Source organism: Macrobrachium nipponense, chromosome 2, assembly GCF_015104395.2.
Source record: "Macrobrachium nipponense isolate FS-2020 chromosome 2, ASM1510439v2, whole genome shotgun sequence".
Taxonomy (NCBI): Eukaryota; Metazoa; Arthropoda; class Malacostraca; order Decapoda; family Palaemonidae; genus Macrobrachium; species Macrobrachium nipponense.
The window spans coordinates 40,087,134-40,112,116 of NC_087201.1; the positions used below are offsets into that span (position 1 = coordinate 40,087,134).

Genomic DNA, 24,983 nt, shown 5'->3' on the forward strand with positions numbered 1-24,983 from the left:
AGGTCTGACGGAGGAGCCACCCTCGGACCTCTCAGCGGCGTGGCGTTCTCTTAGTCGAGCAGGAACCCCATTGTTATAGGTCTTGCTGACACACCTCGCTGCCACCTTCATGACTCACATAGTGGAGACACCTACTCCACGTCAGTCATCACTACAGCATTTGCGAAGGTTCCACATCTTGTGCACTGTCATCATCATCACTCAACTACTACTACTAATCCCCAGTGGTGACAGCCACTACAGTGACCCTTCCGACATATTGGACTGTGGTGTCTCCCCTTCCTGGGTTCAAACACCCCTGACCATCATCATCACCGTGTCCAATGTTCTGTCAGGGCTGATTGATCATGCTGAGGTACCGACTTGAGGAGCTCTGCAGCCGATGCCTACCACTACGACCGCTCCAGTTCTTATGGCCCAAGTGCCTACTATCCCTGTGTCACAGCCACCATCCGGATGCAGAACTCACGAACATTATGTAGAAGGTAGTGAAGAAGAAGTCGAAGAAGAGGTCCCATAAAAGGTCGTCATCGTCGTCTCCTTCCACGTTGTTGTCGTTAGCTCCTGCCTCACCCCTCCCGCCTTCTAAGGCCTCCCGGCCTAAGAAGACAAAGGGCATCTCCTTTCAAGAAGTGTCAAAGTGAGTCTTCTTGGGATCTGCCTCCCTCTTCGGAGAAAGCAGAGGGTTCTCTCGGGGCTCTGTGGCTGTTCCCCCACCTGCATGTGGTGGTACAGGTCTGAAGGCCCCGGTTTCGGGAGCCAAGGGAGTCTGTCTGAAGGGGGGCCTCAGTCAGACCATGACGCACTGAATGCACATCCCAACTCGCTAATGGAGGTTCTTCTCTTCATACTGGGGAGGGCACAGCAGCACGAGAGAAAAGGAACAAGCAACTGGGTGCCTCAACTCTCTCTACCAGTACCTCCACTGGTACTTGGTCAGAGGACCTAACCAGCACCGCGTAGCATAAACAAACACCTGGAGAGGTAAAGGCAAGGTCCCCTGTTCAGACTCCTTAGACAAGGGCTCCAGCCCCAGAGTACTCTGGTGTGAGAGTAGAGAGGATCGAAGGTTCTCGTCAGCAGACTGCTTCCCCAACCCCCACCAGCTCCCCATCACATACACATCAGTGGGGCAGTTTGATGGAATCGAAGCCACGGCTTGAGCTGAGGTATCAGCCCAGCCTACCTGAGCCTGGCATAGCATAACCGAATACCCGGCCTGCTGGACAAGAAAAACTTTGTTACTCTCGAGATAGCGCCTCCCCTCAACTTATAGGTGAGAAAGATGGCAATGCAGGTTCCCTCTCGCCTGTTCCTTCAACCCCCTCGGATTGTACCAGGAGGCATGACCCAAACAGGGAGGGCTCCATAGATCCTATAAATAGGAGTCTTGCTTCTTGAGCCTATGTCCCTGGCTCGGCCCTCGGACCAACCAGAGGATACTCACAAGTAGTAAAGAAGGGACCCAAGGGTCTGAGGAGATCTCCTCTGTAGGGGAATTGGATCGGGGAAGACCACTCCCTCAAAAGACTCAAGAGCCCTCTGCCAAAGGATGTGGATACCTCCGAGATCCAGAGAATATTTGCAGAGATCATAGCACTGATCCGTCAGCACAGTGATCCCGGGGAAGGACTTATGGCTTTGTCTGGAGAATACCACCTTGGCAGCCTTCCAGGCAGTCTTGTGGATTGATCTGTGGTTCTTTACAGTGGCCAAGATCGCTTCCTTCACAGAGATGATGGTCCCTGGGGCGGATTCCGCATTTGCGAGACTGTGCCAGTCAGGGGGTTAGGGCAATTTCCTACCTAGCCCACCAGACAGCAAACCTGTAGGCCAACCTAGTCCTGAAGAGGAGATGTGCTATCTAGACTCATCTCACCAAGACTTTAGAACTCAATCCTGCCATGACCCTAAGGAAAGGATCACTGCTGGGTTCTTCTTCTCTCTTCCCTAGAGAGATGGTGGATGCTGCAGTAAACAAACAAAAGGTCAACGATAATGATTGCCTCATCCACCAGGCAGTGACAAGGTGGTCAGTCCCTTCGCATGTCACTATGGTTAGACCTGCGGGCCAAGCTCCTCTTTCCTCAGGCCCCAGGAAATCCCAAGCTTCGAAGAGTGCCAGAGGAAAGACCCAGCAGCCCTTGTCTTCCTCTTCTGCTCAGAATTGTTCCTTCCACCCTTCCTCTTCCTCAGGAAAGGCAGGAAAGGACAGCAAAGAGAAGACAGGGAGGCCTAAGGGAGGCATTCCTCCCCCCCAGCTGCTGCCATCGGTGGGGGGGTGCCTGTCCTGCCATTGGGCTACTTGGCAGCGATATGGAGCCAAGACCTGAATAGTGGAGGTCCTCAGGAATGAATACCTATTCCCCTTCTAGTTTCAGCCTCCCTCACCATTCTCCTGGTCCGTCTCCAGACATATGTTTCTGGTTCCCCAAAAAACATGGCACTCACAACGGAAGTGCAAGTCATGCTGGACAAGGGCGCGATAGAGGTCGTCTCAGACTACTCCCCAGGTTTCTACAGCCGCATTTTTATGCTGGAGAAATCCTCGCAGTGTTGGATACCAGTAATATTGGTTCGCAATGGAGACAACATGTTCAGTACTCACCTCCATCAAGGAGAACAACTTCTTGCTGACAGGGGATGTGAAGGATGTGTATTTTCAAATCCCCATCCTCTTGAAAGTACCTCTACTTTATCCTTGGGGGGACAGTGTTCCAGTTCAAGGCTCTTTGCCTCGGACTCTCAACCACCCCCCAGGTGTTCACAAGAGTGTTCACCCTCGTCTCATCTTTGGCCCATTTGCAGGGGATATGTCTATTGAGGTACCTCGATGACTGGCTAATCCTGGCGGGTTCACACTCGTAGTTGCTTCAGGACAGGGATAGACTTCTCAAGTTGTGCCGCACCCTTAGGATTGTGATAAATCAGGAGAAGATGGGCCTCACACCCAAGCAGGGGATAAAGTACCTGGGCATGTTGATCAACACAGTGGTGGCGAAAGTCTTCCCCGCAGACTCTCACATCAGCAAGTTCAGGAAATTGTGCAGCTGTTTCTGTCCAGACTGGAACAACCAGCTCAGCAATGGCCAGTCATAGTTGGTCACCTGTCGTCCCTGGTGAAGTTGGTTCCCCATGGGTGTCTCCACTTATGTTCTCTTCAGTGGAGACTGAGGGAACACTGGTCCCAGTCTCTAGGGATTAGAATGGTGGTTGAACAACAGGAACCTCTCAATAGGAGTACCCTTGAGTACTCCCCCTCCCAACATGCTTCTGTATTTGGATGCATTGACCGAGGGGTGGGGTGCTATCATGGTAATCACTTTATAGCGAAGAATTATATTTTAAAGGAAAGGAAAATGCATCTTCTTCGAGTAGGTCTGCAGCAAAGAGGCATTTGCGCCATGTTGGAGGCATCTTTTCTCATGATTTTTCAAGAATACTCAGGTGTGTTATGGAACTCAACATGTGCCGTTGCGTCGTCTGAAACGCCTCGTTTTATGATGTAACTTTTCGTCTAGATCCTTCTAAAACGTTCCTGTCAGGAGACGACGTTCGGTGGTAAAACTCCGCCCTTTTCAGCCCCGCCCCCAAATCGCCGTATATATATATTATATATATATATATATATATATATATATATCTATATATATATATATATATATATATATATTATATATATATATATACACATACATACATACATACATACATACATATATAAGCCTTGAGGAAATAGACATATCAGATCATCAGAGAAAGATCATCAGGGATAAGAGAAGGTAGAGATGAAGGATAAGAAGAGAAGAGGACGCACGAGAGAGTGTGAACGGAAACAAGTTAAGTCTGCAGTTCGTAGTCAGAGAGAGAGATATCTCGATGCTGAGCAACCCCTTTCATAGAAGAAATGTCCTACAAGTGGTTTTGAGGAGGAACCCGCCCTTTGAGTATCGAGACATTTCTTTCTGCAGTTCAAATTCAAAAAGCCGCCTGAAGTTTCTGCTGTCTCCTTTTGTGAAGCCGTCGCTTCGGGCACTTCGACAGCTGCAAAACTGGCCAGCAAGTATTTCATTACATTTCCCCAGTTTACACATTGTAAGATTTTATTTTTATTATGTAAATAGGAGAAACCATTCTGCAATTATCTTTGTTAGTAAGCTTGTAAATAAACTTCTGTGTTGTGAAAGTTTCTTTCTATATTCGTATCCCCAGTTTCAACTGTTGGTGTTGAATCCTTTTTGTTTTATTATATTAAAGAACCTGTAGCGGACCTCGGTGTCCGTAACAGGTGCACACCTCAGGGATGTGAGACCAACACAATAGATACCTGCACATCAACGTCCTGGAACTCTAGGCAGTCTTCCTTGCTCTTCAAGAATTCCAGGGCAGAGTGATGGGCCACTCCTTGGTGCTCATGACTGACAACATCATGGCAGTAGCATATGTCAACAAACAAGGGGGCCTCACTTCTTCACAGTTCCACCGGTTGACAATGGAGGTATACGAGTGGGCAATTGCTCACTCAGTGGAACTGTTGGCCAGGTACATTCAGGCAAGAGGAATGTAGTGGCAGACAAACACAGCCACCAAAATCAGATGATAGGAACTGCGTGGTCCCTACACCAGGATGTGGCCGAGAGGTTGTTCGACCTGTTGAGGCGACTGGTAATAGTCTTGTTTGCCACTAGGAACAACAGAAAGCCTCAGGCATTCTGCTCATGCATGCCAGACCTATGGGCAGCTGCGGAAGAGGCATTCCAACACCTGTGGGACAACCTCGACGTCTTCGCTTTCCCTCCGTTTTGTCTGATTCACAAAGTAATCAACAGAGCAATGGCCACTCCAAACCTCAGGATGATTCTGGTAGAATCCCGACCTGTGGGCCCTTCACACTGAGGTGCCAAGAGTGCTACCCAAATGGCTCAACATCCTGTGCCAGCCACACGTAGAATGGTACCATCAGGCAATACACACCCTTGCTATTCACGGTTCAAGGCTATTCACCATCTCTTGCGAGCCAGAGGCTTTTCATGCTGAGCTGCAACAAAGATGTCTCGATACCTCAGGAAGTCCTCCTCATCCATACACCAAGGTAAGTGGGCTGTCGTCTGTGGCTTGGGACGACTCTCGTTTTAAGGAGTCTGACACACACTCCTTATGAACCTTTACGGGAGTCATCAGACAGAGAGCTGACACTCTAGACCGTGTTTTTGCTTGCCCTGGCATCAGCAAAAAGAATAGGCAAATTGCATGGCTTATCTTTCGATGTTAAACACTATATGTTGGGGATTGGTTACTCGAATTTGTTGCAGAATTCGTAACAAAGACTTAAAACCTGTTGGTCCCTGACACCAGGTTCGATTCCCTTATGATCCCCTCCCTAGAGGACTTTGTAGATAATGATACAGATGAGGTACTTTTGTGTCCTGTTAAGTTGCTGTGGTGCTATCTGAAGAGGACTCGACAACTGTGCCTGAATGTCGACAACTGTTCATTAGCACTGGCTTGTCCAAGAACATGATTTCTTTCTGGCTTTGTGAGGTGATCAAAAGGGCATACTCAACTACTGGAGCAGACGAGGCCAATACCCCCAGACCGAGAGCCCACGAAGTCAGGATCATTGCTCCTTCACTCGCATTCTGGAAGAAGCTCACCAGGTATTGAAGGCAGGGGTGTTGTCGAGACAGACCACCTTTACAGTATTTCCTTCTATCTACGGGATATTGCACATAATTCCTTTGACACTTTTCTTTCCTTGGGACCTTTGGTGGCTGCTCATCAAGTTGTGGAAGCTTACCCAACCCCTCTAATGGGACAGATTAGCATCTCGCCTTAGATGTACTGTTACGGATGAGAGCATGAATATGGATGAATGGCCCCTTTCTCTCCCATCACCCAATCCTTCGTCTATTCTTTCAGGCAGAGAGTGGAAGGGCCGTCACATACTGGAATGAGCCATGATGCAGGTAGGTGACATAACTAAGTGGCCATTCTTTGTCATAGACAATAGAAGCATCTGCTTACACTTGCAAGGGGAGCTAAGCAAGTCCCAGACAATAAGACAAACCCACTACTTATATTTTACCTTACTGTCATTACCAGTCAACTTTCATCCAAGCTTCTCTTCTCGTATAAAAGGTCTCGCCCTCTATTGGAAGAATTCCCAGAAGCCTGACGAATGCTCTCGCAGTTCAACACTCAGATCATTTCGCCAGATGCACAATTCATCTCCCAAGCTCTTACGACCAGGGTCGAATGGAAGCAACCAAACTCCAGTCAGTTACGGAACTTATATCCGAATCCTTCAGCCAAATATAAGTTTTCCTAATGTAAAGGACCGAGGGTTTATATACCATGTAGGAACAAATCACAATTTTTGAAAATAAATTGTATTTTTCCTAACTGTACAAACCTGAGGTCCTTTACACATTAGGCCCACCTCATGCCACCCCTCATTCTGCTATGCCGAACTACCTTGCTATAAAAGTCTAGCGGCCGTTTCCAGTTTCGCTGAAGGTGATGCCTAATGTAAAGGACCTCAGGTTTGTATAGTTAGGAAAAATACAATTTACTTTTTAAAATTTTCATATTACACAACCTCTAATCTTATTTCCCTGGGCGTAACCTCTCCCACCCACTCCAACTACTTTTCCAAATGTTTCAGTTTACTGAGGCAGTGTGCGATGTCATTGAATAATGAGTAAGGGTACTACCCCTGAAGGTTTCTTTTGTCTGCTGAAGGACTTAAATCTAACCTGCCTCCATTTTGCAGCATATGAGATAAAAAGTTGTGGTTGGGCCAATTTTCTCAAATTCACCTGATACTCAATACATTTACTGCAATTCGTTCTTAAATCTTTTTTGTAAGTTAATCACTCAGCCGTTTTGTTCATTGTTTTCACTGAAACACATATTTCCCTGGTTGCAAGTTCAATGAAATAAAAATGGTATTTTGATAATACTTTAAAGATTTATGTATGCCAGACAGCTGACTTTCATATCCAGTAAACTGCAATTGCCCAGCCTCGTAAAATTCACAATAGTTCCTAAGTAAGAAAATTTGGAAAGCAAATTTGTAATATTGTTTAAATAACACTTGGTACAAATTGGCATAGTTTATCATTTTTAGTGCATAGAAAATCATTGTCCTGCCTAAGTGACCAAAGTATTAAATAATGCTTCATAGTTTTGTTTCTGTTATGTTTTACCTTTTATGATAATTGTAGTGTGAGAAAATCCTGTATTTACAACTTTTGGCTATATATTTGTGTCACATGAAGATTTTTGGGTCTTATACTACTGGCAGAAATCAGTTGCTATATTTGAGGCTGCTACCTGGCAGAGAACGTATTTTGGATTTTGTTTTCCTTTGTAATGTTACTGCCATATGGTAAAGATCATTTATCCTGTTTCATTCTCTGTGACCCCTAATTTTCTAGTAGTTTTATTGAAATGGTGGGAGATATACATTATGCATTATAAAAAATATAAAATTAAATATATTTGAGGACGTATATGAATATAATCTCATTAATTGTCAAGTTCTCAAACTGATGCATCACTTCTATGGGGATGTTTATTTATTACTATATCATTAGATGCATGAAAAGGCAATAAAAATATAAAATGTAAATGTAATCTGTCGTACAGTCTACTTTATAATGGGTTTATGTCTTTGATCTACTTTAAATTATCTGATATAATTATTTACCTCATACAGCATTTATTATATATGGATTGATATTGATAACGTATACATTTGGCAAGATTGTTTGAGTTAAGTCTTTAATTTAAACAAAGTAAATGTTTCAAATGAAAGGTGTTTGCAAATATTGTGCCCATGCGTGATCACCTCTGATAGACTGATTGATTCACAACAGTGAAGGTCATTGTTGCTGAATATATTCATTATTATATTTTACTGTAAGCAAAACGAGTAAAATCTTCTCCCCTGACTATATAATGTACATGAAATATACACGTTTCCATCTTTCAGTCAACGAAGACAAGAAGAGAAAAAATACTGGTGCACTGGGTTAGTCATAAACAAGGAGGACAGAGGATACTGCTGTTCACTCAGTCAGATCGTTTAGCTGCTACAACCCGTTTACCTACTGAACGTGCAACATTTGAATTGTGCCTCGCAGTTGAAAAAATTGGTCTTTCTCTTGTGAGTATAGCCAATCTTTTGTACTATCACTTTTGTTGATAAATGCACGAGTATGTATGTATATATATAATATTATATATATATATACATATATATATATATATTATATATATATATATATATATCTATATATATATATATATATAGTATTATATATATATATATGTGTGTGTGTGTGTGTGTGTGTGTGTGTGTGTGTGTGTGTTTGGCATCTTTGTATATTTGGTAGTTTCTTTATCCATATCTTAATTTTTTATTTTAGAAAAGATATTCAATTAATTTTAGATTACTAACAATTGGGTTCTTGTAAGTCTTCTTGCTGGAGAAACCCCTCTTATTTTACCAATGATTAACACCAGAAAGGCAGAAATTTACTGAACACTAAATTTCAACTTATAGATGAACAAAAAATTAGACTACTCTTTCAGTTAAATACTCTTGCAAAGGAGATCTTTCATTATCATCTTAGGATGTCTCCTAACCAATGCTTCTTGACTGTGTTTATGGGTTGATTGCCATATTTTGAATGCTCTAAATAATTAAGCCTTCTCAACCATAACAACACGTAGAAGTTTAGCAGGGTGTGTCACAATACAAGAGTCCTTAGCAGTCCTCTCAAAAGTTTGACTTAGTGAATTATGCTCAGGTACAGAAAGGAATCAAAAGAGAATTTATTTGTTCCTGAAGATCAAAAGGGGTTTTGGAATAAGTTTTAAAGAGGTTTGGGTAACTAACAAGATAGTAATTGGCTACCAAGAATATAATAATAATAATAATAATAATAATAATAGGAGACCATAGACTAGGAGTGCAGCACATATCACCCATCAACCATTTCTGCAGAGAGGAAGTGCCATGGAAAAGCAGACACAACATAATTATCTAAGGCTATGGCATCATTTGCAACAGTACTATGATGAATCTGGAGAGTTAATATATTAGACCCAGCTTAATCCTAAACAACTCTAAGGATTACATTGGCATTGGGGATAGTGTCCACAAGCAAGAATTCTTTTGACCTTCACTTGTTGGGCGAAAAAAGAAAAAAAAACACACAAGGGACAATCCAGGACAGAAATTTTCAACCCACAGTTACAACCCTTCCAACTATAAACAGGATGCACATGAAAAAGAATCTCAACAACCAAGCACCATTCTTATATGTAACAAGTAAGAATTGCACGTCAATGAGCAGATTGAACATCTTTCAGCCAAAAATAACAACTGTGAACTCTAACCTTGAAGAGAATAAATGCCATTCATTTGAGAGTGGCTGTGCCTTACGTTCTACCGAAAGTGTTTCTCTCTTCCATGGATAAGCATCTTTAGTGGTACCTTCTTATGGGTTTTTAGCATTTTTTCAGTCTGCAGGGGCACTGCTTTCTTCCTTTAAATTTTTATCTACTTAATTCGATGTTTTCCTATTTGGATGCCCAACTTATTCATCTTCACCTTGCTATAATTTTAGTTTTCTGCAAAAGAAAACTAGCATTGAGATAGCTCCGTCCACACTTTCTCTCTCTACCCTCAGATCCTAAAAGCTACTGAGGTTAGAGGGCTGCAAATTGGTGTGTTGACCATCCACCCTCCAATCATCAAACATTCCAAATTGCAGCCCTCTAGCTTATGTAGTTTTTATTTATTTTAGGTTAAAGTTAGCAATGATCATGCATCTGGCACTATAAGTGCCAACAACACAGGCCACCACAATGCCAGGGCTGAAAGTTTCATGGGCCTTGGTTGAGAGTTCCATACAGCATTATAAAGTACGTACACTTTACAGAAAGCTCGATTGCGCCGAACAAACTACAAGACATTTTTTTACTTGTACGTTTATATATTCTAACCCGTTTGTGTTAGTCTTCAGAGATATGCATCTCAGTGGTCTTGTTAAACTAATATAATAATAATGATGATGAAGATGGCCTCCTAACTCCATACTTAATATCACCTTAATACTATAGATCTTCACTCTCTTATAAGGAGTTTTAGTTTGTTCTCAAAGATATTTTTAGGAAAGTTCACCATAAAACCAAAGTCTCCATTATAATTATAGCATGGTGAAGCTCATAGCAGCATCCCAGGTACGTGAATGTCTCATCTCATGTAAGGATGAATACATCTTTCGTTTACATCACAGATGCCTCTCTAGATAAGTCTTTCCCCCACAAATGTGTACTTGATGAATTAATATTACTGTAAAATAAACCACCATTTTGCTCTGTTCAGTAAGAAAGGTTTGGTGTTTTAACTGAAAATTTCAATGACATTTACAATGTTCTTGATTTTCCTTGCATCCAGGTTAATCAGAATCATCATGAAGTGGCATATCTAAGTCTCATGCCTTCTGCTGCTAAATGGGAGCTTGAAGTTGATGGCATCTGGAAAGTTCCTCCTAGTCTTGAACTCACAGCATGGTTAGAGGACCAATATCTTCACAACAATAACTCAAAGGTTAACCTCAAGGGATCACTCCAGGTAAGTCAGTTTGAAGTATGTTACCATTGAATGTTTTGTAATTAGCAGTTTCACATTTTCTTGCGTATTGTCATTTGCATGAAATAGCTTTATGTAATCAACAGCTCTGCTATTGCTACTGTGCCAAGTACTTTTGAAAAATTTACTTTTATGCAGCCTTAGCTGTATTTTTATTTTATTTAGAATTATTATCTATAGCAAGTACTATAGCTTGGCATAACAATAGTTTACTTGCTTTTGTAAATTAGTTGTGCTAAAACTGGCCATGAGAACTGTATTGCTTATGAGCAGTATCATGTATTTTTATGCCCTTCTGTCACTCATAAAACAGGTGAAGTTTATGATAGACTAATGATGCTTTATGTGTATTGAAAAGACAAAACACAAGGGTTTTTCACGTTCTTTCTATAACTTAGACATTTACACTGCAAATTTCATGGTTACTTGGAACACACTTGTCTTAAGAACAATTACATATTGTGTTTGTTTATTAAGGTTTCAAATCTTGCAAGCTCTCAGTGGACTGAGTTATGAAATTGTCTTTTGCAGCAAAAACTTAATTTAAATATGGAAATGTTTAAAAGGAATGGGTGAAGTTAATAGAGTAGATGGAGGGTATAATTACTATCATTATTCAGAACATGAATAGTGTTCAGTTGAAATTAGTGACAGAAGGTTATAGGAAACACAGAAGGAAGAAATCAGTTATTAGAAAATAAAAAATAAATGAATTAACAATTTTTAAAAGAAATAGTAAGAATGTAAGTAAATTATTAAGATGCAAGGAGAATTGTTTCAGGGCAATAATGCATTACATCTTCGGGAACTGTTAAGTTCCAGTTGCGAGTCATCCTCAAGGAGACTGTTGTTGCACAGCCCAACAGTGAGAGGAACTGAGAACTTCGACAGCCAAGTACATAAGACAATGGAAATAAATGACAACAGTTTACTTTTTTGTTGTGGAAAACTGACACTGAAGAAACATAAAATAACCGTGTAAAGGCTTGCCATAAATTAGGAAATAATTATACGACAGCTAAAAAGACTTATGTTTTTATTTTTACTTTTCTTAGTTTTTTAATTCTCCCTTTTCAACCAACTGTACCTGAGACTGTAAAATTATGCATTAAGACAAAGAAAAGAGGGAGTTGGGGTGTTGGATAGCAAGACAAAGAGCTCCAGAATAGTTGCACTGAGAATTCATAGCTATAGTATTTCCAAAATGACCAGAGCTCTCTGGCTGGGCTGTTTGGTTCCTCCCACGTGTGTTTAATCTCTGCATATTTACCAAATTTATAACAAGAACAGAGAGAGATAAAACCATTTTTCTCATTACATATATCAAATATCATCTTTTGTGTTACCCAGAATTCTAAATCAGTTACATAGGTTCATGATTGATAAAGTTATTATTATACAATAACAAGAAACAGAGTCAGATTTTCTATCAACTTGGTATCTCATTTTGGTGCTGTTGCCAATATTTCAAACAGTTCCACGTGTGTTTAAAGCCACCGATAAGCCACTTTCGGTGGTCACTGTACATGTTTGGAGGCAGTTCTCCTTTCTATAAATATCTTGATTTCTTAATATCACAAGTATAGAATAAATTGGTGAGCAAGGAAATATGAAATAAAGCATAGAAGAGTAAGTTTGACGAGTGATAATATAAACAATCGTATTCAGACGATCTCTCTCTCTCTCTCTCTCTCTCTCTCTCTCTCTCTCTCTCTCTCTCTCTCTCTCTCTCTGACAAAATAATAGATAGGAAACAACGATTGAATATTACTTGAATACGATGTCGCAAAGTTTTGGCCTGACTGAAGTGTGGAGTGACTCTGACACCGACTTACAAGTCATTCCAGGTCATCTCACAGCTATGGATAGACATCAACTTCACAGCCGATAAAAGGCAATCTTATACAAAATAAATAGGTATTTTCTTGAGGAAAAGGTGAATGGAGGGCCTATGTTATCCCATATAAAAGCTGTCGTTCGGACAACTGAAAGATTTAGAAGAGAGAGAGATCGCGAGCAGGGCCGAATAGGAAGGAGATTAAAGTACCTGGAAATGAAAAGCCCCTATAATCTTTTAATTATAAGCCTCGGCGTTTGTTTCAGGCATTCAAAGGTCTGTCACATACAGGTCAGTTGTTGGTTTAGTAAAATTGACAACAGTTCAGATCTTTAAACGCCACGCCAGATAGCTCTCGTCGCGGTGGCGAGATTATAGAGGTTCATCAATAAGACTGAAGAAAGCAAGTGGGAATTTAAAAAGATTAAAAATTGGGTGCATGTAAGATGCCGAAGGAATGATGCAAAAACCCCTTTGGTAATTAATGCATGCTGTGTAACATGCACGCGAGGAGCACTGATGACAAAAATCTCTTGCATAGAAATTTATACATGAATATAGGCGATTCATGAATGTCTGGGGGCATGAAAATATGTTGGATTTTTGGCATAAAAAGATACAAAGAAAGGGTCTGTCTATAATAGTAATTTCTATCAAGCTTTCTAGTTTAACATGTGTACTAAAAATTCATTATATGAGAATAAATATTATATAAGAATATAGTAGTTAGTTATTAAGACGAATGAAGGAAAATCAGTAGTAAAATGTAGGGCAATCAATGCACTCTCTTTCTATTCTTATTGCAGTTTTAAGTATCCAGTTGATAAATATTTTGTCATTAAATGGTACTGTAAAGAACCACACATATATACATATGTGTGTATGTAGAATATCCTGGCCTTTTCGCTGATATATAATCGATCAGTGTATGTCCATTATGTCTTTCACTATTGTTATTTGATTAACTGCCAAGAAACAAATTCTCCTCTGCCCATGTGTGGGTAACGAGAGACGGGTAGGGCACTCCGTTTCCGTCCGCACACTGCTATGTATACATCGTGCCCAGGTAATAAATCAGTTAGTACTCAGTTCTGTCTCTTTCTGACCTCACAACTTGTGACCCCGGAGTGACGGTAAACAGTGGTTTTGGCTTTGCAATTAACGGACTCACTACGGCCGTGCTTACCTTCAGAAGCCTTTAATGGACCCATATGACGACAAAGTCTAGGCTTCTGAAAGCTCCTTCCTCAGAAAAACACACACGCCACTAACGGACAAATCACAGCATACCTCACCAGTGGCGTTCTGGTTGTGTTCAAACGGTATGGTCCGGCCATTAAAATTCATGTCATTAACAGAACCACACAGTGTATAGTTTTGACTTCTGATGAACCCTGAACACCATTAACAGACTAAATATGGCGCTTAATTCACGTTTTGTTGTATGAGTCAAAATGTCAGACATTGAAGTAGAAAGTTAATCTGAGGATGCTCAGATCCCTTGCATCCCCCTCTCACCTTCAAAAGCTGCGATTACTCAGACGATAAAACAGCCACCGTTCTTGTGGCAAAATACCACGTCATGGTTCCTGCAGGCCAAACGTGCATTTCCATGTAGCCAGAGTCACGGACGAAGAAACCAAGGCAGACATCACCATGATTGAAGCTGCCAGAGAAGGTTTTCAACAAAATCAACCCTTGGCTAGATGCACAGATGGAAAAAATCAAATATGAACACTTAAGCAAAAAGCTCATTGAGATATACTCCATGCCCATCCCAGAGAGAGCCCAATGCGCCCTGGACCAGATGAACCAGCCCCTGGGGGGACGCGTCGCCCAAGGACACCTGGGATAAACTACAAGGTCTCCTGATGCTGCCAGACTTCAGTGAAGATGGAAGAAGAAGGGAGGTCAGCCTAAACCGAGAAATATTCCTGCAGCGCCTTCCACAGGAAGTGAGGGCGCAAAATACAGAGTCAGACACACTTCCAATGGACAAACTGGTGAGCATCACGCAGCACTTGTAGCCTGCAGCCTGACAGCAGAGGAGGTCGAAGAATGGGACACACACGCAATATACAGAAAAAAGATGGCGCAGCAGCAGCAGAGGACGTGGACGAATCCAGCCTGGTGTTATTTCCACTGAAGATTGGGAAAGAATGCCAGAAACTGCAGAGCTCCCTGTGTGTTCACAAAAAACTTAGGGGGCGACCACTCATTACAGCAGTGGCCGTGAACAACAGGGAATTGCAACCAATGGGATTTTGCATCCACGACGTGATCTCGGGGCGTCAGATGCTGGTAGACACGGGAGCCATGCATTCGTCAGTCTTTCCGCCATCAAGGGAGGACCTCGACCACCTGCCCAACTCCACAGCCATGCTAGTAGCTGCAAACAGAAGCCCCATCCTCTGCTACGGAACCCAGACTCGCAGGATACCCATCCTTGGTCATAAATACAAGTTGCCCTTCGTCATCGTGGACGTCAGATTCCCTCTACTGAGTACCAATTTTCTTGCACAACATGGTCTGCTGGTGGATGTCGGCCCAAAACGCCTGCTTGCTGCCATCCCAAGAATGCCCACTGTGTACACTGCCACGTCGTCCAAATACAGCACCCTCCTGCACAACTTCCCAGATGTCTTTAAGCCAGAACTATGCCAGGTGCCAGGAACACAAGCCAAGCATGGCATCCACCACCACCACATCAACACCACGGGCCTGCCCACACATGTCAAATTTCGCCTCCTGCTGCCCAAGAAGCTCTAGGATGCAAAACAAGCATTCGCTGAAATGGAAACAATGGATATTTACAAAAAGGCATCAATCCCACAGTTCCTGGAGGCCCTGTGGGGACTACCATTGGTTAAACCTGGCAACAATGCCTGACCACTATCCCCTGACAAACATGCAGGACCTGACAGGAGCCCTACACAGGGCTACTTAAATCTTATTTTCAGGTGCCAGTACATTCTGAAGACATCCTGAAGATGGCCATTATCATGCCAGTTGGAACATATACCTTCTCCTACTCCACCTTTGGCCTCAGGAACGCTGGGGTCACATTCCAATGCCTGATGGCCAGCAGCTTGGAGGACCTACCTTCCTGCGTCTGCTAAGTGGACGACATCCTGATCTTCTCCAGAGCCCTGAAAGAGCACCTGAAACACCTTCAGGAGAATGGATTGATTATCAGATTCAACAAGTGTTCCTTTGGTGTAGAGAACGTAGACTTCCTTGGACATGAGGTCTTCCCGACAGGTGTCCACCTCATGGCCTTCAAGGTAAAGCAGTGGAAGACTTCCCTTCACCGAAAACAATCAAATCCCTGCAGGAGTTCCTCGGCATGGTCAACTACTACCAACAATTTGTGCCGGATATCGCCCATATCATGTATCCCCTGACCAAGGTTCTGAAGGGGAAGCCAAGAGCATTGACATGAGAAATATCGCAGTAGAAGACATTCGAGTAGACTAAGACAGCCCTCGCCAAAGCCACATATCTGGACCCCACCACCAGCAATGCCCCCACCCACTTGCATTCTTTACACACAAGTGAAAGCCATCAGAGACCCGCTGCTGTGTATTCAATAGGGAACTACTGGCAATCTACCAAGCCATGCGACACTTCAAGTACCTCCTAAACGGCAGCCCATACACCATCCTGACAGACCACAAGCCTTTGGTACATGCTTTCATGAAGGTGGGAGATGTGTGGTCGGCAAGACAGCAGTGGTACTTGGCCACTATATCTGAACTCAAGTACACCATCAGCTACGTCCCCGGAAAGAAGAACCCGGTAGCTAACACCCTATCAAGAATTGAAATAAATTCAGTCCACCTGGGCATTGACTACAAGGACCTGGCAAAGGAACAATCCACAGACCCTGAAATGCCAGCACAGCACTCACCGTACTGAAGTGGAAAGACGTGGCAGTAGGAGAATCTGGATCGACATTTCTCTGCGACACCAGCATGGGCGCCGCCCACACCTCCTGATACCTGTGTCATGAAGGAAGCAGGTGCTCAACATCATCCACGCCCTCTCCCATCCATCAGGACGTACAACAATGCGCCTGATAACCAAGAAGTTCGTGTAGCACAGGATAGAAAAGGATGTGCAAAGATGGGCAAAGAGCTGCATACCATGCCAAACAAGCAATATCACCTGACACATGGAATCAGGCATCCAAGACTTCCCTCAACCATGAAGACAGTTCAGGCACACCCACTTGGATGTCGTGGGACCTCTGCCACAATCAGGGGTGCCAGATACCTCTCAACAGTCATAGACCATTCTACAAGATGGCCGGAAGCAACCTCGATGGCAGAAGCATCGACAAGCGCCTGCACGGAAGCCCTACCATCAAGTTGGATAAGCCATTTCGGTGTGGTGGACAACATAACTACAGACAGGGGCTCGGGATTCCTGTCAGAACTCTGGGTCTCTCTGGTACACCTGATGGGGACAGCGCTCCACAGTAAGACGGCATTCAAGCCTGTAGCCAATGGAATGGTGGAAAGGGCCCACCATTCATTAAAAGCAGCGCTGATGGCACGGTGTACCGACAAAAATTGGGAGGCACAGCTGCCCTTGGTCCTGCTAGGTCTCCAAACAGCACTGAAAGCAAATGGTGAGGAATCACCTGCAGAAAAAGTCTACGGGGAAGCACTGGCAGTGCCGGGGGAATTCTTCCCTATGGAACCAGATGACTGAGATACACCCCTTCTAAGACTAACTGAAATAGTGAAGGAGTTCGCACCCTGCTGGATGACTTTTGCGGACAGGACACATAACTACAGCCCAGAAGGGCTGAGAACCTACACACACGTCTTCTGAGGGACAACGCCCGCCCACCCCTGACCAGACCATACAGAGGATCATACCGTGTTATAACAAGAAAGTACAAGGCCTCCCTTGTTAACATCCACAGGCATGAAGATTGGGTATCCGTCGACAGGTTGAAGCCAGCCTTCCTGGTGGATAACAAAACCTGTGAGGGGACCAGCAGTCATACAAGAATTCCTCCACAAAGCAAGACCTCAAACGAAGAAATCGACATCCCAAAACGAGGTCGAGGTCGTCCCAGGGGCCGAACGAACGACTCCACCTGACTGGCAAGCCCACCGGATGACTCGACAGTCGAAACCACCCCACAACCACAGACATCAAGAACTCGGGAACAGCTCCTGACACCACAAGATATCATGATTAACATTATACAGATCTTCCAATTATTCATTAGTAATTATTCATTGTTGATCATTAACAATTGCTTATTTAGGGGGAGTGCTTGTAAAGACCTTTTTTACCCACTAATCACGGTCATGTATCTAATCTAGCAATGCACCAAGAACCACATGTATATACTTGTATGTAGAATTTCCTGGCATTTATGCCAATATATAATTCATCATTGTATGTCCAATATTCTTTCACTATTGTTATTTGATTAACTGCCAAGAAGCACAAATTCTCCTCTGCCCGTGTGTGGGTAGCGAGAGACAGTGTCGGGCACTCCGTTTCCGTCAGCTCACTGCTATGTATACCTCGTGCCCCGAGTTAGTACTCAGTTCTGTCTCTTTCCGACCTCACAGTACAACTAAGAAAAAGAGGAAGATAAACTGCATTACTTCATATTATTTAGTGTTCTTTATTATTAACCTTTTTTGTTTTATGTAATATGTACATAATTGATATAGAAGGTTGATAAGTACATGAATATTTCAAACGAAGAAGGGCTGAAAGTGTATATTATTCTTTTGATTTATATAGGAAATAAAAGATTAAATAAAATAAAACTTTCACCAAATGAATAAATAAAACTTTCACAAAAAATTTGTGCAACAAAACAGGCATTTGATGAGCTGATACCGTGGATTTGATGATTTTAAATTGCAATATTTTATTCTGTTGTTATGCCCTGGGAATATTCAAAATATTCATCATGATACATATGAGAATATGTCTGTAAAGACTAGATATTAGGAGAAAATACTAACCACGAAAGCAAACGCATTTTCTGAATTATATATATATATATGATATATATATATAGATATACATAATATAATATATATATATATATATATATCTATATATATATATATATATATTCATTTTACTTATTGTTTTATATTTTTTTCGGGGGGGCTTCATTGTTAAGAGTCATATGCAGTAAGTTAATTTGCTGTCCATGGTATATATGTATTCACAAACCTTACATAAAGTACAGTCATTTTTTATTGTCAGTAAAATAGTCAGGACAAACCACTAGTAAGCAGTTTCTCAGTGGCCACAGATTAGCACTCAGGTACTCAGCCCCTTAAATTTTTATTAGCAATGGGCTTCTTTTAATTTTATATACAGCATAATTTATTGTAAAAGGATGACAATTTAATCTGTTGAAGGCAATATTATGAAAGTTATTTGACAGCAAATGACCTACACTACTTGTGGTGTGTTTAGATGCCGCACTGTAACATGTAACATAGAATGTATTATAAAATTATTCCATGCTTGTTATGCACAATTCAACTTATGAGCAATTGATTTACAGAGTCTCATGAATTGGCTGTAATAGTTTTTTTTGGCTAAGTTTTAAGAAAAATATATGCAGTAATAACATTACTGTAATGAAGATTAGTCAGTGTTTGTTGCTGGTAAAACGTAATGGAGTAGGCAGTCTCCGTTTATCGGTGGACTTGGTTAATGGCGATCCAGTTTTATGGCAATTGTCTGATGCCATAAAATCAGCGATTTATGGCACCATAATGGGCCAAGTTTCTGTTAGCCGATGATAGAGTTATGGCGCCATAACATAGGCAACATAAACCGAAACTTGGCGCTGTAAGCACATAAATCGCTGAGTTTCAGTTAATGACAGTTTTGGCTTATCAGCACCCCGGCAAGAATGGAAGTCTCCCCAATAACCAGGGACTGCCTTATCTTTATTTTCACTATTGCTGTTTTATATGCTAAAACATAAATTATTTCAAGGAAATAGTAGAGAGCAGTAATTTTCATATGAAAGTAGCACTGGGAAGTTCTTTGAATGATATCCAGTAGAACTCAATTCCCAAGACTATGGTCAGCAAATGCAAACTAATTAAAGAAAGCAAAACCAATATGAGTAATTCCTCCAAAAGTTGTACCATTAGACATACACCAGACGATTATCTAATTTTAATATAGTTTTCATAGTTTATGAAGTACATTTATATTTATTAGGTTTAGCCTAGGGCACCAGTCATTCTCCAAAGGGTAATGTTTTGATGCAGAAATGTCTTTTGAAGGCTGGTGAAGAAAAACGAAAGCCATAGATCCAAGAACTACAAAAGCTGTCAATCTAAAAGTTTGCCCAGAACCAGCCAGTTCTCTTTGAATCACAAAATAGGATTCATGAGGAAGTAAGAGTAACCATTCCTCATGGAACTTTCCATTAAAGAACCCAGCTGATACAGACCTAGATCTTCTATATATATATATATCTATATATTATATATATATATATATATATATATATATAGATATATATATAAGAAATTCATATGACTGATGTAATATGCCAAAAATAGTTTTCAAAATCAAAATTCTATTTTTGGTCCAAAGTTAGTTAGTATCCTCGAAGTAAGCACCATCACCAGAAAACGGTGGATTGATGGAGATAAGAATTGAAGCGTAACTCAAACTTAACTAAACATACAACTTTAGTTGTAATGAACAAATATTGACGAAAGAATCTCACAGTCCATTGGATGTGGTGAGGCATAGCCATAGTAAGTGATGTGAAGAAGACCCATGTTGCCTGGCAGGAATGAGGACAGAACTGATAAAGTAATGATTCCCTCAGTATAGTGTTCAGAATAGAGATGATGAGTTTATAAGCAAATAGATGGAGATAAGTTAACATTATATGTAAATTACCAAAAAGGAGGAATGGTAATTTTTTACCGACAGTATAACATCATCAGGAACTGATTCAAAACCGTCTTTCTCCTATTTTACCTTGAAGAGATAACACCAACCTGATTATAAAGCCAGAAATGTAAACCTCATTGATTATCTGGGACAAGATTATTACTGGAGTACAATCATTCTCAGTCACGTTGGAGGGTAATTTAGATTCCTAGCCAGGGGTCTTAGCCCAAGGTCCTACCCACACCAGGATGCACAGAGCAATTTTTTATCCTGATTGTTTTGCCCTTAAAATTGTAGTATTAGCAATACTATAATGCATATCCATTATAGTATTGCTAATACTATATGAAACTTAATTCCAACAGTTTGAATACAGGTATTGTGACAGAAAACTCAGCAAAATGGGAAAAACCCTTGCAACTTACACAAGTTTTTTTAAATATAGATCGTACTTGTATTCTACACTTAAAACTTTCTATCCATTCAAGTGCTCTTTCACTAAAACAGAGAATTTTTCTTGGGGAAACAGCCTTACTTATGACAGGCTAAACATAGTTTCACAAAATACTGTAATCTGTTTTGGCTTAATAACATGTCTGGCCATCAAGACGCCATGCTAAATTAAAATATTACAGAAAAAGTTCACAAAAAAGTGTTCTTACTAATCAAAATTACTGACAAACAAGGAATGAACTAGCTAGCTGTGTAACATTCTGGTTGATGATGCAGAAATTGCTAGTCAGATGGCTTAAAGCACTTTGTAGGTTCCTCCTGAAGGATTAATGATACTATTCGCCTTTTTGGATGCTTAATATTAAAACCTTGTAAGTATTACTGTCTATGGATTCCAAAAGATCAACCTCTTTTATTTAACTTATATATCACTTGAGATATACACAGAGTGATCTTTTAAATCTTGGATCCACAATACGATTTCCATTTATAATCTTTCATGTTCAAGAAAAATTAAACTCTTAGTCCCCAAAGTCTTGGTGGTTTTACTAGCAAACCGAACAATTAAGGATACAAATCAGCTGAGTTTTTTTTTTTTTTTTTTTTTTTTTTGACATGTATTGTCTAATAAATGAGAAAGTTGGAAATTCAATATCATATTGTCTCAGAAACAAATTAAATGAAGTTGATTTAGCCACTTGGTCTACCATTCTTGTCAATGCTGAAATATGATCAAACATTTTGTAAATCATGATGCTTGTGGGGACCTTTGAATTGTACTGTCACCAGTAATTTAGATATTCATAGTTATTGGATTATTGTCCTAAATAATTTTCAGGGTAATGTGAAAATTCATTTCCTTACAATGTAACCAAATAAGAAATTTGAAGAAACCATGCATGGTTATAATTAACACTTCATTCTGTAATTAGAACAATTGAGGTACTATTCTACTTCATTCTACATTTTACAGTATTCCAAATATGTAGGACTTACATAGTGCTTTAGATAACTCTTCAATAATAGATAACTGGTAATTGATTTACGATTTGTGGTATACAGATAAATTGTTTATGGTCATAAAAATTATCGTATGTCAAGGAAATGCTTGTATGCTGGTTGGTTTTCTCATATAGTTTTGCACAGTCTCGGTGTTTCAAAGTGCATATATTTTCTTACTGCTTAACCAGAATATTTTAAAAAGCATGGCACCAATCTATTACTAGTAAGCACCAGTTCCTTGTGTACCTTTGCTGAATATCTTTTTCAGAAATATGTCTGTAGATATGGAAAGAATTTCAAGTAGATATATTTTAGTTGAATGTAAAGCTTCTTTTTTGACAATAGCTTTTTTATACCATTAGCAGCAAGATTTGCTTAGAATGGCACAAAATCATAATGCTTCTCCTTATCTTTGTAGTAGAAATGCAATATTTTGTATTGCTCTTAAGAATTTATTTTTGTAATTTAGGTTCTTTTTTTTACTTTTCTTCTAGATGAAAAAGAAATCGATAAAAGCTGAGGTAAGTTATTTTTTGTCTTTTGTTGCACATTTTGATTGGTTAAATCCTTTCTGTTTGAAGCCTAATATTTTTCAAGTACTCGTTTAGTGCTTAATCAAATACAAAAATTTCAGTTGAAAGACCAGAGAGAAAGGCCAACTGAAGAGTTGCTGCTTTCAGGAATACATAGTGATCTTTTCTACCTGAAGTATAATATCATGCACTCACTGCAGCTTATTATATTATACACATATGCAGTCAAGTGTGCCAATATGATTGATTTAAAAATGTGGTATACAATACATACCCTTAATTATAAGGTATATGATATACAGAATAACCAAATTGTAAGGGAATAATGTGTACCAAATTACATTTCTTAAGTAGAAAGTAGGTTAACATGACAAGTGATTGCAAACATGAATGATAAAGAAGTAGCTTTTTCATTAATTGTGTTTATGTTGTGGCGTGCAAATGTGGTTACAGCATATCTACATTATCGCAGAAAGAATAATGACCTTTTTTTTTTCCTGGTGCAGGTTGACTTGGAGAAAATGTACATGACACGACCCTTTGGCTGTAGAATGAGGCGAACAAAACGACCTGCTTTGTGGCTTCATTACAGACATTCACCTCACTTTGTATATGCCGCTGCAGAATTACATCGTATTCAGGTATTGAATATAAGTAAAATGTATCAGGTTATATATATGACATACCCTCAACAATGCGGATGAGCATGCTCAATTTCAGTTTATCAATGAGTTAAGTCTGTCTTAAGTTTTAGAAAGAGTCTCATTTTAATATGCATATGATATTTATGTTTATTGTATGTGTACAATTGAGTGTATTTGAATTGGCCATCCTGATTTCCATACATTATCAATAAACCAATTTAAACCCATCACAGTACCATTTATAATTGGTAATTATGATGTTTAATGATAATTCAGATATTTACTGAGTAATGTATTCATGCTGAATATTTCATCCTTCTCATTCAAATTTGAATATATATAGATATATATATATATATAAATGTAGCAAGCAGTCCCCAGTTAATGGCAATCCAGTTTTAAGCACCATAAAATCGGTAATTTATGGCGCGATAATGGGCCAAGTTTTGGTTATTGGCCCCATTAGGTGCCAATAATAGAGTTATGGTGCCATTAACCCTTAAACGCCGAAGCGGTAAAAAAAAAATTGTCTCCCGTGTGCCAGAGGTGTTTCAGAGTGAGCGCGGAAGCGGAAAAAATATTTTTTTCAAAAAATCACAGCGCGCTTAGTTTTCAAGATTAAGAGTTTATTTTTGGCTCCTTTTTTTATGAAAAAAATTATCATTATCATATATAAATAATGCGATATATGATAGCGCAAAAACGAAATTTCATATATAATTGTATTCAAATCACACTGTGCGCAAAACGGTTAAAGGTAACTAGTTACTTTTTTTCGTTGTAATGTACACTAAATTGCCATCATTTTGGTATATAACACATTGTAAAACGATGAAAGCAACACAGGGAAAATATTATCACAAAATAATGCATGAATTCGTAACGCACGGACGTTAACAAATATTTTTTTCAAAAATTCACCATAAATCTAAATATTGTCCTAGAGACTTCCAATTTCTTTCAAAATGAAGACAAATGATTGATTATTACTATACTGTAAGAGTATTAGCTTACAATTGCAGTTGTCGACCATATCTGACGAGTTAAAGTTGACCGAATGTCGAATTTTTTTAGATATATTTTTTTATATGCAATTATTTCGGAAATAAGAAAAGGTACAACCTTCAAATATTTTTCGTTTTATTCTACATGAAATTGCACACATTTTCATATATAATACTCTATGAAATGCCTAATATGAAACGGAGCAAGTATTCCGAGAATGGGACGTATACATTTCGGAGATTTGTGGCGGAGAATCCGCGCGCGGAGGGAAGGAAAGTTTTATTTTTTAATTCACCATAAATCTAAATATTGTGCTAGAGACTTCGAATTTGTTTCAAGATGAAGATAAATGACTGAATATTACTAGACTGTAAGAGTTTTAGCTTACAATTGCGTTTTTCGACCATTTCGGTAGAGTCAAATTTGACCAAATGTGGTTTTTTTTCTATTTATCGTGATTTATATGCAAATATTTCAAAAATGAGAAAAGCTACAACCTTCAATTAACTTTCGTTGTATTCTGCATGAAATTGCGCACATTTTCATATATAAAACTTTATGTAACGGCTAATTTAAAATGGTGCAAACATTACCAAAATCGCAAGTATGATTTTTTCGGAAGAGTTACCGCGCGGACGTAAAGAAAATGTTATTTTTTTCATAAATTCACCATAAATCGAAATATTGTGCTAGAGACTTCCAATTAGTTGCAAAATTAAGGTAAATGATTGAATATTACTAAAATATAAGAGTTTTAGCTTACAATTGCGTTTTTTGACCATTTCGGTAGAGTCAAATTTGACCGAAGGTTGAAATTTTTGCACTTATCGTTATTTATATGAAAATATCTCTAAACTGATAAAAGCTACAATCATGAGTATTTTGTTTTTGTATTCTTCATAAAAATGCGCACATTTTCATAT

The 24,983-nt window shown here is 39.9% G+C and overlaps 1 protein-coding gene across 5 annotated transcripts in view; it reads left to right on the forward strand.

The window, feature by feature from the left end:
• LOC135220542 (intermembrane lipid transfer protein VPS13A-like) overlaps positions 1-24,983 on the forward strand; it is a 311,374-nt gene that overhangs the window by 190,951 nt on the left and 95,440 nt on the right. For 4 of the 5 annotated variants that reach the window (XM_064257729.1, XM_064257731.1, XM_064257733.1 and 1 more), the window contains exons 30-33: positions 7,997-8,170; positions 10,472-10,648; positions 22,373-22,399; positions 22,918-23,052. In XM_064257729.1, the coding sequence (XP_064113799.1) occupies positions 7,997-8,170; positions 10,472-10,648; positions 22,373-22,399; positions 22,918-23,052 (513 nt within the window). The remainder of the gene's footprint in view (positions 1-7,996; positions 8,171-10,471; positions 10,649-22,372; positions 22,400-22,917; positions 23,053-24,983) is intronic. The other variant, XM_064257732.1, reaches the window with a different exon arrangement.